At 64.3% G+C, this 13,423-nt stretch overlaps 2 protein-coding genes across 4 annotated transcripts; both read right to left on the bottom strand.

Moving 5' to 3' along the window:
* Positions 1–3,657: 3,657 nt before the first annotated feature.
* MTFP1 (mitochondrial fission process 1) lies at positions 3,658–5,401 on the bottom strand. The gene is made up of 4 exons (XM_065851718.2): positions 5,283–5,401; positions 4,609–4,736; positions 4,311–4,543; positions 3,658–3,874 (listed from the first exon to the last, which is right to left on the bottom strand). The coding sequence occupies exons 1-4, from the start codon at positions 5,332–5,334 to the stop codon at positions 3,799–3,801; spliced, it is 489 nt and encodes a 162-aa protein (XP_065707790.1). The 5' UTR covers positions 5,335–5,401; the 3' UTR covers positions 3,658–3,798.
* A 483-nt stretch (positions 5,402–5,884) lies between these two features.
* SEC14L2 (SEC14 like lipid binding 2) lies at positions 5,885–10,510 on the bottom strand. 3 transcript variants are annotated; one of them, XM_065851503.2, is made up of 12 exons: positions 10,370–10,510; positions 8,986–9,061; positions 8,838–8,881; positions 8,588–8,647; positions 8,308–8,496; positions 7,881–7,976; positions 7,574–7,634; positions 7,416–7,499; positions 7,128–7,234; positions 6,901–7,040; positions 6,632–6,801; positions 5,885–6,274 (listed from the first exon to the last, which is right to left on the bottom strand). In XM_065851503.2, the coding sequence occupies exons 1-12, from the start codon at positions 10,421–10,423 to the stop codon at positions 6,123–6,125; spliced, it is 1,233 nt and encodes a 410-aa protein (XP_065707575.1). In that variant the 5' UTR covers positions 10,424–10,510; the 3' UTR covers positions 5,885–6,122. The 3 variants fall into 3 exon arrangements, with proteins under 3 accessions (XP_065707575.1, XP_065707576.1, XP_071672094.1); XM_065851504.2 differs by lacking the exon at positions 7,416–7,499; XM_071815993.1 differs by lacking the exons at positions 8,838–8,881; positions 8,986–9,061 and having other exon boundaries at positions 10,370–10,489.
* Between the last annotated feature and the right edge of the window lie 2,913 nt (positions 10,511–13,423).

Here is a 13,423-nt window from a genome sequence, read left to right as displayed (position 1 = left end):
GGGGTGGTGACACCCATGTCTGAGTGTGGGAGGGTGGTGGGTGCCCCTTGGTTCTGCCTGGTGCTGGTTCTTGGTGTCCTCCTGGACTTGGTGGTCCAGGTCCTAGAACCTTCCTGAAATGGCTCCTGTGCTCTGGGGTGTGGGGCAGGGGGACTTGTCAGGAGCTCCCACTGTCCCCCAGTCCCAGCAGGTCTGTGAGGACCTGGTTTAGGTGGGGGCCTGGAGTTGCTGGTGGTTGCTGGCAATGGTCTTCCATCCCATGAGCAGCTCCTGGTCCCTCTCCAGCCCTGGCTGGGGAACACTCCCAGGTGTGCCTGGGCTGGGGACACTTAATCTTGCATTTTAGGGTGGTTGTGGAGACCCTTGTGGAGCACCCCCTTCCTCCAGCACCCACCACTGCAATGGGTCCGTGCCAGATCCTTATGAGGGGTGGCTGAGGGACCTGGGGAGTTCAGCTGGAGAACAGGAGCTGAGGGGAGACCTTCTGATCTCTGAACCGCCTGAAAGGAGCTTGGAGCCAGGGGGGTCGGGCTCTGCTCCCCAGGAACAAGCGCCAGGAGCAGAGGAAACGGCCTCAAGTTGCCCAGGGGAGGTTGAGGTTGGATGTGGGGAACAATTTCTTCCCCAAAGGGCTGTGGGGCATTGGAACAGGCTGCCCAGGGCAGTGCTGGAGTCACCATCCCTGGAGGGATGACCTCCTCAGTGCTCTCCCATCCTTGTGCTGTGTCCATCTGCCCCTCATGAGTCCTGGGGACATCTGAAGACCTGGATGTCCTCACTGGGACATCCTGTTCCATGCTCAGTCCTTCTGGCTAAACACTCCCCTTGCTGCAGGGACCACCATGGCTCCAGCCGCCTCACTGTCCTCTAGTCACACAGTGGTGGCCTCAGTGGTGTCCTTGGGCCTGGGGACAAGGGCAGTGTCCCCAGGGTTTGCTGCTGGAGGGGCTCGTGCTCACCCCTGCTCTGAGGAGCCCAGCGTCAACTTCACCTTGAGGCTCCTGGATGGTGAGTGCTCTGGGTCTTGTGTTGGGCAGCAGCTTTGGGGGATGAGACCACAGGATGGGTCCAGCCAAAGTCCCTGAGCTTGAGCAGCAGCACCCAGTGCCTTCTCCTGTGTGGCCTCAGCACTAGGACCCACCAGAAGGTGGTCACTTGACTCCATGAGTTGGAGTCGATGATTCCTGAGGGTCTCTTCCAACCAAAATGGTTCTACGATCAGCTTTTTGGGGTCAGCTGCCCCTGTCAGCCCGATGGGTGACATGACCCCTCTTGGTTCCATGGTGTGGGGACCAGGGAGGTGCTGTAGCTCTGGAGAGCAGGTGGGGACACCAGGTTGGGGTGACAAAGCCAGGACAGCTCTGGGCTTCCAGGAATGGGGGGTGGGCTCTGAAGTGGGGGAGCTGCAGGTGGGCACTCACCTTGCGCGGGCAGAGGCAAAGACACCCATGGGTGCTGATCTGGAATGTGTTTGATGTCCCTGTCTGTGGTGGGATGGGCTCAGGGTGTCACACTGAGCCCACTCTCCCTCCTCCTTCAGGGGACACGGAGCAGCCGCTGGTGCTCAGCCCCGGCTCTGCCGTCCGCCTGGAGGCCAGGGTGGACTTTGGTGCTGGCACCTCGCTGAAGGTCTGGCTGGAGCAGTGCTATGGGACCCGCGCGGGACGGCCAGGACGCTCCCGGAGGGTCTTCATGGTGGTCAACAGCCACGGGTCTGTGCCTGGCGGGGTGGGAGGTGGAGAACCCTGCTCCGGGCACCCTGAGGTCCTGTGAGATGTCCCGAAAGGGAGGGATATCCATGGCCTGGAGACAGCCTGGGCATGTTCCCATGTCACTGTCCTGCCCCAGGTGCCTGCACGGGCAGAATCTGGGAAACGTGTCTGTCCAGCACCGGAGCGGGGGGTCTGTCCTGCAGCTCACCATCACAGCCCCCATGCTGGAGGAGGAGCTGGAGGAGGAGGAGGTGAGGTTGTGCTGATGTCCTCTTTGGTGGGATGGGTGACCTGGGCTCCCAATGAGCTCTTCCCCCCGGGGCATCCTGCTCCGCACTGGGATGATGCGAACTGCAGGGGTGGGTGGGAGCAGAGCGGGGTCCCCAAGAAGAACGTGCTGGTGACACGGGGCTGGTGTCTCGGCAGGTCTACGTGCACTGTCTGCTGACGGCGTGGGGCCCTGGCCGGGGACACGGTGACAGGTCCTGCTTCTACAGCCAAGCCACGGCCAGGTGAGCTCAGCCCTGGTATGGGCACCCCAATCCCAGCACCCATGGGCAAGGGGACCCACCTGGGGCACCAAGCCACCCCACCGTGGTCTGAACACCGCTGCTCCTGTGGCAGCGAGGTGACAACACCACAGATCCCAGCTCTCTCCAGGTGCAGATGAACTGAGGATGTGCTTGGTGTCCCCTGGTGGCTGAGACCTGCCATGCTGGAGGGACCTGCTGGCATGGCACCACGTAGGTCTTGGGGTGGAGGTTGGGGATCTCCAGACCTCTCCCCATCAGCTGTGTCCTCTCCTCCTAGCTGGCACAACGCGGAGGACCCTTCCTGGAGTGCCCTGTGCCACTGCTGTGACACCGGCTGTCCCCCAGGTGACACCCTCCTTGGAGAGCCTCCAGGTACCAGGGTGGGCTATGGTGGCCCTGCAGGATTTTGGGATCTTGTTGGGGTCCTGGGGCTGGGACAGACCATGTTCTTCTGCAGCCTTCCCAGGAGAGGGGACACTCCACCGGGAGACGGTTGGGCCATTGCTGGTACAGAAGGAGAAGGTGCCGTGGTACGAAGGTGAGTGGACAACCCCACCCACCACCCCATGGCCCCAAACCCACCACCCCAGGTGCCAAAGCCACCCCTGAAACCCTCGTTTTGGTGTTTTTTGGCGTCCCCAGGGCCGTGCCGCACTGTGAAGCGGTTCCTGCTGGCCGGGCTGGCCCTGCTGGGCAGTGCCCTGGTGGCAGCCGCGCTGGTGGGGGCGCTGCTGGCGCTGGCCGTGGCCACCTGGCACGCGGGCAGACGGCGGGGGCGGCGGCGGGCAAGGCGACAGTGTCCCTTCCAGGCCGAGCTGCAGAGCGTGGTGCGGGCCCTGGTCCCCAGGGAGCTGGAGAGAGGGGCAGAGGTGGGACCAGACCATGGCAGCCGGGCACACAGCTCAGCGTGAGCCCACGATCCCCTCCTCCCCCAATAAATGTGGTTTTCTTTTCTCTAAAGCTTCTCAGGGTGGTACCACGTGGGTGTGACCGTGAGCTGGGGACATGTCACCGTGCCTGGAAGCAACATCTCCTAGTGGCACCTTCCAGGGGTAGCTCCTGGTACCAGATGTCACCAGCTGTGGCTTCCAGATGTGGTGATGTGTCCCCAGCCCCTGGTGCTGGAGGCTCCTGGCTGGGGGAATGTGGGTCTCTAGAGACACCACTGAAGGTCCTGGCCATGGTGGCAGCTCCTTGGGGACAGGGGTGTCTCATGGGGCTGTGGAGGGATGGAGTGGTTCCAGCTGGGACCTGGGGTGGCTCGTGGGGTGATCGGGGCTGCTCATCCCAGCATGGAGATGCCCATAGGGTCCAGAGCCTGGGGGCTGACACCCAGTTGGATCAATGTGTCACCTCAGCTGGGGACAGGACAGTGGGTCCCCACCGACTTTTGCAACACCCAGCGCACAGGGTCAAGCTTGAAATGGTTTATTGGGACCAGCCATGTGGCAGGGTGGCCGCTCTGGGGCCGTCACCTGAGTGAGGGGTCACAGTAGATGGGTCACAGCACCCTGAAGTCAGCAGCATGCCTCAGTTTCCCCACAGCGGGGGGCTCAGTGTGGGGCCGGGGGCTCTCCTGGTGCCCCATAGAGCTTGCGGAGGCTGGAGTCCATCAGGAAATCCACGGTTCTGGGGATGGACAGGGGGTCCCAGGGGTATGATTAATCGGTCACGACAGGTGGGGGGGGGAATGGAGCTGTCCCAAATCCCCCTGGGACCCTGTCCCTAATGTCACTGAGGCCCAAGCCCTCCCAAAACCAGGCTTAGCGCAGCCTCACCTCACTAATCCCAGCTCAGCACCAGCTCCTGCTAATTCCATCCCTGCGGGGCCATGTCCTGGCCAGACCTCGGCAAAGCCCCTCTGAGGTGAGGACCCCCTGGGTCACCCCATATCCCCCCAGCCCCTGGGTCATACCATGTCCCCCCATATCCCCCCTGCCCCTGGGTCACCCTGTGCTCCCCCACCCAGTCCCAAGCCCATACTGGGACCAGTTTCCCTAGGAGGAGAAGCACTCCAGCGCAGGGATGCAGGGATGGGGTGGTGGTCCCCGCATGTCCCTCGTACCTGTCGATGGGGGTGATGATGAAGGGGATGGCGGCCAGCCCCAGGGCCGTGGTGGTCCAGCGGCGCAGGGGCAGCGGCCAGCGGGTGAGGGTGCCCAGCAGGGCCAGCGAGGCGGCACACAGGCGGTTGATGGTGAAGCCGGGGATGGCCACCGAGGCCAGGCCCTGCCACACGAAGGTGTCCACCACGGCCACCCCCACCCGCGTGGCCTGTGCAGGGTCCTGTGCGTGGGCCTGAGGGGACGGGGCGTTAGTGCGGGGGAGGAGCGGCCGGGGGGTGGGGAGGGGGTGACACTCACGGTGGCAGCTTTGCGGCCCTTGTCAATGGCGTCGGCGGTCACGTAGGCGGTGGCCACGCCATAGCTGGCCCACACCACCGACACCGGCACCAGCGGCCGGAACGACTCGCCCACCTCGTTGGCGTAACCTGGAGGTCAGGGGGGTCAGTGGGAATGGAGACTGGCTGTGTCCCCATGTTCCCCCCAGCATGTCCCCAAGGCACTGGCAGTGGGGATGGACCCTGCACGGGGAGTTTGGAGCAGCCAGGTCACCTTGGACCCCGCTGCCCCCGGGACAGCCAGGCTGCTGGGGACAGTGCCCGGTGCCCAGTGACAGCGCGCAGTGCCTGGTGCCAGTGGTGTGCCTGGTGTGCGGTACTGATGACTGGGACGTGGTGCTGTCACCCGGCACAGTGTGCAGTACCAATGCCCAGTGTGCGGTGCTGGTACCCAGAACCGGTACCCGGTGTCGGTGCTGGGGTATCAAATCCCGTACCCGGTGCAGAGCCCGAGGACAAGCGTCAGCACCCTGTGCATGGTGCCGGTACCCGCTGCAGAGCACAGTGTCAGTGCCCGGTGTCAGCCTCCGGTGCCCAGTACCCGACGCAGTGCCCGGTACACGGTGCGGTACCCGGTGTCGGTTACCCAGAGCCGGTGCCCGGTACGCGGTGTCAGTGCCCGGTGCCGCTGCTCACCCAGGTACCGGACCCACGTGTCCCGGTAGAGGTCGGGCTCCTCCGCCCCCATGGCGCGCGCTCCCGCCGCCGCCGCACGAGGCCGCCCCGCCCCCGAGCGTGCGTCACCAAACCCCGCCCCGCGCAGGGCGGAAACCGGCGGGCGCGGCCTCTGCCCGGCTGAAAGATGGCGGCGGGGAAGGGGGCGGGGCCTGGCTGCGCAAGTGGCCCGGCGGCGAGGCCGCTCGCGAGGCGCTGTGTCACCCGTGGTCACGTGGGCGGGGTGTGGGGCAGGGCCCGTTATGGGGCTGGGTATGGGGCTGGTTACGGGGCTGGGGGGCAGCAGGGGCTGGGTATGGGGCTGCGGGCAGCAGGAGCTGAGTATGAGGCTGATGGTGGACAGCAGGGCCAGTTATGGGACTGGTAGTGAGTTGGAAGGGTGCAGCAGGGGTTGGTTATGGGGCTGGGGGGGACAGCAGGTCTGTTTATGGGGCAGCTAGGGGGCTGTGGGGGCAGCAGGGCCGGTTATGGGGCTGGACGGGGCAGTAGGGCTGGTTATGGCACCTGCTGACCCACAGGGGCTGGTTATGTGGCTGGGGAACAAAAACCAGAGGTGACCCAGCTCATTCCATCCCTTTACTCTCCCTGCCCACGCAGCAGCGGGGGACACGGGACCCACATATAAGGCACAGAGAGGGGGGACCCCAGGCGCTTCAGCCCCTCCGGCCCCACTCAGTCGCCCCTTGGTCCATGAGCTCGGGGGGCTCAGCCCCCTTCTCCATCCTCCCAGCCATCCTGGGGGCACAAGCAGCCGCCTGCCCAGCTGTGGGGTCCCCTGCGGGCTGGGGGCCAGGGCTCTGGCTAGGGGCTGTGGCTCAGGGCCACCTCGCCCAGCTTGTCCCCCAGCTGCTGGATCTGCTGAGCGGAAGAGGCGTCGGGCAGCAGCACCTGGACGCTGTAGCTCACCCGCTTGGCGTGGAGGTAACTGTAGGTGTTGTCGAAGCGCAGGACGTCTGTGGGAATCAGAATTGCAAAACAGTTTGGGTTGAAGGGCCCTTCCCAGCTCCCCCAGTGCCACCCCTGCCATGAGCAGGGACATCTTCACCAGCTCAGGTTGCTCAGAGCCCCGTCCAGCCTGGCCTGGGATGTCTCCAGGGATGGTTCATCCACCACCTCTCTGCCCAACCTGGGCCAGGCTCTCACCACCCTCAGGGCAACAATTCCTTCCTCATGTCCGGCCTGAATCTCCCTGCTTTAGTTTAAAACCATCACCCCTTGTCCTATCGCAACAGGCCCTGCTCAAAAGTCTGTCCCCATCAAGAAGATGGTGTCAGGGACAGGGGGGGCCCCGAGGAAGGGGGTGCACTCACAGATGCCAGGGGTGGAGCAGGTGAGGGACCCGTCCTCGGGCACCATGTGTGCGTTGTAGCGCTGGCTGGGGAACACCTCGGTCATCTCGCCCGCCCGCTGCCGCTCCCCCACCTTGGTCTTCAGGTACACCCCGAAACCCACATCAGCCCCCTCTGACCTGAACTGCCACCTGTGCCGGGAAAAGAGCCAGCAGGGTCCTGCGTGGGGGCTGGGGACACCTGCCGGTGTTGTCCCATGTCCCCCCCATGGCGTGGAGCCCCCTCCTCACCGGAGGACGCAGCCGGGGAAGAGGATCTCGTACTCGAGCTGGTGGGACGAGCCGCGGTTGACCACCACCGTGTGCTCATACTGCTGCGACAGCTGGTCCCGCACATAGTAGTGCTGGGGCACGTCCCCCCCGTAGTTGATCTGGAAGGGGACGGGGATGGAGACGGACGTGGGCAAGGGGGGAACCACCCGTGCAGTGTCAAGGAACCTGGCGGGGGGTTCTTCTACCTTGCTGGAGCACTTGGGGTCCCCGTTGGGGTCCGTCAGGGTGCCTCCGTACTCCACCGGGATCTGCGCGGGGTCAATGTACTGCTGCAGGACCTCCTTCCAGTTGGCTGGGGGGAGAGGACAGCAGGGTTCAGGGGGGCTGGAACACCTGCGGGGACCCCCAGCCCAGCCAGGGACCCCCCCGAGGGCTGAGATCTCATCCTTGGGTGGGACAATAGAGGGGGACATGACGCCCCATTTCCACCGCACCCCCCAGCCAGGGCCGCCCTGGGAGGGATCAGGACTCACATCCCAGCACCACGACCTTCTTGCGGGTGTCCTCGCTCAGGAGGGGCTTGACCAGGTTGTAGGCCACGGGGAAGATCTTGGGGGCTGGGGGGAGGTGGGGGTGTTAGGATGGGATCAGCAGCCGGCAGGGGGAGTGGGACCCCGGGGGCTGAACTCACCCTTGATGATAAACAGGCGCTTGAGGGACTCGGGGTAATTCTCCTCAAACATGGACAGGAGCTGCAGGATGGGGACAGCTTCACATCACCCTCCCGTCCCACATACCAACCACAGCATGGGGGGAGCACGGCAGGACACAGGCTGAGACTCCCACCCAAAATGCTGCGGGGGGTGCGGGACGCTGGCAGGGACCTGCTCTTGCGTCATCCCTCAGGGCCATAAATCAGCCCAAATCCCTGTGTCACCATGTCACCATGAGAGCCCGGGGACAGGCACGTCCCGTCCGGGGAAGTGGGGGCAACTCACCTCCCCATAGGTGTCTATGGCTGGTTTCCAGAGGTGCTTCAAGCCCAGGCCCTCGCAGTCGTACACCATCAGCACTGTCTCGATCTTCTTCCCCAGCTGGGATGGGAGGACAGGGGGGCTCAGGTGGCACCGGTCCCCTGCAGGGACCTCAGGCGGGGGGGCTCCCGGCCAGCCCCAGGGATGGGCTGGTCCCCAACAGGCTGATCCCCCCAGCCAGAGCCTTGTTGGTGTAGGGAGACGGGACATTGCAACTGGTGTGGGGCTGGGACAGGGACACAGGCTGGGGACAGCAGGGACGCGGGCTGGGAGGTGGAATGGCCATTGGGTGGTGGGCATGGAGCAGACGTGGGGCTGGCAGGGACACGGGCTGGGGGGACGATGGGGAGATGGGCTGGGGGCAGGCAGGGCATGGGCAGCAGGCACCGACCTTCTGGCTCTGGCGCTCGCACTCGCGCCGCAGCATCTCGCAGTCGCGGAACTTGTTCTTGAGCAGGTCCTGCTTGGAGGCGGAGAACAGCAGCCCCTTGGCGTCCAGCGGCCCCACGATGTCGTACCAGATGGGGCTGCCCTCCCGGTCGTAGCCGCACATGCCCCCCGCCATGTACTTCCTGATCACCTGCGGGAGCATGGGGGGTCAGGGGGACCACAGACCCCCAGGGAGGACAGTCCCCTGCAGGGACACCCATCCCGGGGTGGGGGTCACCCACCTCGGGGGCCTCCCAGGCGATGATGTTGTCGGCATCCATGTGCTTCCGTACCTCGAGATGCTGCGGGGGGGGCACAGTGAGCTGGTGTGAGGGGATTTGGGGACCCCCCCAATCCCATGGGATGGGGTGCACCACAGGGGCAGGTCATCAGGAGAGAGAAGGAGTGGTCACCCACGGCACATTGTCCCATCTCCAGGTGACAACTGGGAGCTTAGGGGGCTCCCCCCAAAAAGTGGAGGCCCCCTCTCACCTTGCGGAGCATCGCCTCTGCCTTGGGCAGGTCGAAGCAGCGCGCTGCAAGAGAGCGGAGAGCTCAGCCCCGCCAGTGTCTCCAAATCTGCAGCCCCCCAGGGGGTCTTCCAGCCCCCCCATCCACGTGTCCCCCACCCCGGGGTTACCTCGAAGCCATTTCAGGAGGAAATAGTCGTCCTGGGCGGGCAGGGAGGGCAGCACGTCCTGCAGGTTCTCCCGAAACTGAGAAGGGGGACCGTCAGCAGGGGATTCCCTGCTAACACCCCTGTGGAGCGAAATCCCCCGGGGCTGGAGGTTTGTCCCCTGCTGCCCCCTCCCCTAAAAAACCGTCCCATCCAGGGCTTTTTTGCCGGAGACAAGGGATGCCCGTCACCCGTCGCTGGCACCCGTGGAGCAGGCACAGCGGTGACAAGCAGCCAGTGTCTGCTCTCCCCCTGGCAGGGGACTGCCCCCAAGCTGGCCACCAAGGCCTGGCTGTCCCCAAGCCATTTGCCTTACACAAGGGCACGAGTGGGGCTGTGACCCACCCAGCTCCCCCCAGGGAGGGTCCTGCCAGCCACCCTCGCCCTGCAGGGACCAGGGGACCAGTTCCCCCTCTGCCATCACCAGTGGCATCCTCCGGATGCAGCCGGTCATCAGGCGGCCACCACGTGTCCCCTTGCTCCAGTGACACCCCAGCGAGTCACAGCCCGGCCATCCCAGCACAGGCAGGAGGGTGTCAGGGTGCAGAGCCGGGGGGATTTGGGGGTCCCAGGGCACCCCTGGCACATGGCCCACTCACCCCGGCCGGGCTGCGGCCCAAATCTCCGTACCAGTCTGGGACCTCCCCTTAATGAGGCTGATTAGATTATCTCCCACTGAATTTAGGTGTAATTAAACCCGGGATTAGCTTCTTCACCCTGAGAAAAACAAGGTGCTGGCGGACGGGTTTCGCAGCTCGCCATTCCTGCCCAGCCATTGCCACCTTGGCACCGGGAGGTTTTAGCTCCTGCCCCCCGGCCCCCGGAGCCGTGGGGTCATTGCCCGTGCCTGGAGTTTGGTTTGGGGCGGAAAAGCGGTGATAAGATAAAGTCGCCAGCGTTGCCCTTTCAGCTGGGTGGAATAAATCAGGATAAAGCCTGGCAGCCCGGTGAGATGCCCAGGGAGGCATCGGAGGTGGCACTGGGTGGCATGCGTGGCACGGCCACCCCGGTGGGTGACCATTGGCTCAGCCGGACACCCCTGGCCCCGCAAACCCTGCGGTGGGACAGGAGGGTCCCCGGCCACCAGTGGGACAGATGGGAGAGGGCTGAGGGGTCACCAGTGGCCGGTCCCGCAGATCCTCCAGTGGGACAGTCCACCAGGTGACACCCCCGGGACCCACCCGGGACGGTGGCAGCACCACGGGGGGCTCAGCCCGTGGGTTGGGGCTCTGGGGGCGGGTGCTGGAGGCAGCGGGAGGGGATGCCCATCGCCGCGGATGCCGGAGCGCATCGGGGCGGCCCCGGCGGCCCGGCCCCGCTCCCCCCCGGCATCCCCGCTCCGCCTCACCTGGGCCAGCGCCTCCGCCTGCCGCGGGCTGAGCTCCCCGACGCGGCCGCTCATGGTGCCCGGGCCCGGCGGGGGGACGCGCCGCCTCTGAGGCGGCCGAGGCGGCCGCAGGTTGCGGAGGCCCCGGAGCGCCTCCCCCGCCCCGCCCCTGCCCGCCCGCCCGGTCCCTGCCCGCCCGGCCGGCCCCTGCCCGGCCTTGGCCCCCGCCCGCCGCCCCCTCGCCGGCCGGTCAGCGCCCCGGGCAGTGTGGGGGCGTAAGCGGAGAATTGGGGATATAGCGGGTGTCGGGGGGGTATAAGGGGTCTGGGGGCTCTACGGGGTATTGGGGGCGTATTGGGGGTCTGCGGGCTACAGGAGTATTGGGGAGTATAGGGGGTATTGGGGGGCATAAGGGGTATGGGGCTATAGGGGGTGTTGGGACGGTATAGGGATTCTGGGGGCTACGGGGCTATTGAGGGGGTATAGGCGATATTAGGACTATAGAGGGTATTGGGGGGTACAGGAGTCATGGGGGCTATAGGGGATATTGGGGTGTATAGGGGATATGGGGCTATAGGGGGTACTGGAGGGGTATAAGGGGTATGGGGGCTATAGGGGGTGTTGGGATGGAATAGGGGGTTTGGGGGCTGTGGGGGTATTGGGGGGTATAGGCGATATGGGGGCTATAGGGAGTATTGGGGGGTACAGGAGTTATGGGGGCTATAGGGGATATTGGGGGGTATAGGGGATATGGGAACTATAGGGAGTATTTGGGGGGGTACAGGAGTTATGTGGACTATAGGGAATATTGGGGAGGTATAAGGGATATAGGGGCTGTAGGGGATATTGGGAATATATGTGGACTATAGGGGATATTGGCGGGGTATAGGAAGTGTGGGTGCCACAGAGGATAGTGGGGAGGTATAAGGGGTATGTGGGCTATAGGGGGTATTGGAGGGTATAACGTTTTTTGAGCTATAGGGGGTATATGGGCTATAGGGCTATGGGGGCTTTGTGGGCTATAAGGGATGGTGGAATATGGGGGCATGGGGTGACTTGGGGGGCATAGGGGTACAGAGGCTATAGGTGGTATGGGGGTATAGAGGGTCTTGGGAGGGTGTGGGGTGTGTAGGGCTATGGAAGGTGTAGGGGGTATGGGGGTCTGGGGAGTATAGGGGGTATTGAGGATGTATATGGAGCATGGGCGCATAGGAGGCATAGTGGCAGAGGAGGGTTATTGAGGGTATAGGGGTTACATGGGATATAGTGGGAATGGGGGCTTGGGGGGCACAGGAGTTGTTGGGGTGGTATAGGGGGTATGGGGAACAGGGGGGTTATGGGGCTTACAGGGAGGCAGAGGGGGTATGGGAGGACATAGGGAGCATGGGGTGTATGGGGAGTATAAGGTATAGGGGACATGGGGGCACAGGGGGACTGGGGGGCATAGCGGGTATTGGAGTGGTATAGGGGGCATGGGGAGGAGTGGGTTATGGGGCATATAGGGAGGGACGAGGAGTATGGAGAGTATAGGGGGAATGGGGTGCGAGGGGGATATGGGGGTATGGGGAGCATGGGGTGACTCGGGTATGAGGGAGACATGGGACAAGAGTGGGAAATGGTGATGTGGGGGCAGGTGGCAGGGACAAGGGACAAATGGGGACAAGGACAGGAAGCGTAGGTGGGAGCAGGGACAGGAGGTGGAACATGGACAGGGGGCAAGGGGCAGGGGACAGGGAACAGGGGTGAAGACAGGGACTGGAGGCGGGGACAGGGTGACAGCTCAGGCCTCAGGGGCTGGGGGAGAGGCACAAGGGACTGGGGCAAGGTCAGGGCACTGGGGACAGGGCACAGGCACCAGGGACACCGGGCTCAGCCTCCCACTGCCAGTTCACACAGTAGGGGACGTCCCTGAGGGGACCCCAGCTCAGGAGGGCCCAGCACCTACAGACCTGCTGTGGTTGGGGTCCCCAGCAGGAGAAGGTTCCCCTGTCCCCACTGTCCCCTCCCACGAGGGCTGTGTATGTCCCATGGAGCTGTGGGTGACACAGGGAGCTGTGTATGTCACATGGAGCCACCTGTGTCTCATGGACCCATGAGTGTCCCGTAGAACCATGGATGTGCCACAGAGCCACCTATGTCCCACGGAGCCATATGTGTCCCACGGAGTCAAATGTGTCCCATGGAGCCGTGAATGTCCCATGGAGTCATATATGTCCCACAGAGCCGCCTGAGTCCCATGGAGCCATGGATGCTCCATGGATGTCCTATGATACCATCTGTGGACCATGGAGCCGTGGATACCCCACGGAGCTGCACACATCCTATGGGGACATCTGTGTCACCTGGCTCTGTGGATGTCCCACGTGTCTCTATGCACATGTCCCATGGATCTACCCATATCCCACAGACCCAGGGTGTCCCACAGAGCCATTCGCGTCCTGTGTGTGCCCCATGATGCCAATCCCAGAGCTGTGTCCCCTCTGTGGGACAGCGCTCCCAGCAGTCGCCCCCCAAGCTCCCATTTTTGGCTCCTCCCTCAGAGCTGTGCAGGCTGCCCCATCAGTGACCACATCTCCTGGGCTGTCCCCGGCGCTGGCCGGGCTGCCAGGCTGTTGGTGACAGCACAGCTGGACCCACAGCAACCGGGATGTTTTGCCACGCAGTTAAACCGGCTCCAGGTGCCAGCCATGGGTGGAGGGGCCCTGCCCAGCCTGCCATTAAACCCCCACAGTTGCAACACGGCTGGGGACATGGGGGACACTGAGGACACACCCAGACTTGTCCTGCGGTCATCTGGCAGCCGTGGAAGCCGAGATGTCACCGTGCGAGTCCCCGTCCCCTGCGTGGCCCCTGCCAAAAGCAGGTCAGCGCCAGGGCCTGTGCGGCAGCTAATCCCCCCGGCAAATCCCCCCCGGCACATGTGCGGGGCACACGTGGCCGCAGGGGGGCCGGGACGGTGACACCGGTGGTGCTGTGTGGCACCCGCCAGGACAGGACAGTTGGGATATGTTGAGTGTGGGGGGTCAGCTGTGTTTTGGGGTGCTCAGATGTCAGGGGGTGCTCATGTCGCCCATG

This window comes from Patagioenas fasciata, chromosome 17 (assembly GCF_037038585.1).
Source record: "Patagioenas fasciata isolate bPatFas1 chromosome 17, bPatFas1.hap1, whole genome shotgun sequence".
In the NCBI taxonomy this organism is placed as follows: domain Eukaryota; kingdom Metazoa; phylum Chordata; class Aves; order Columbiformes; family Columbidae; genus Patagioenas; species Patagioenas fasciata.
Note: the sequence above shows the minus strand (reverse complement) of the source record. Positions and strands in the feature narration are given on the sequence as shown.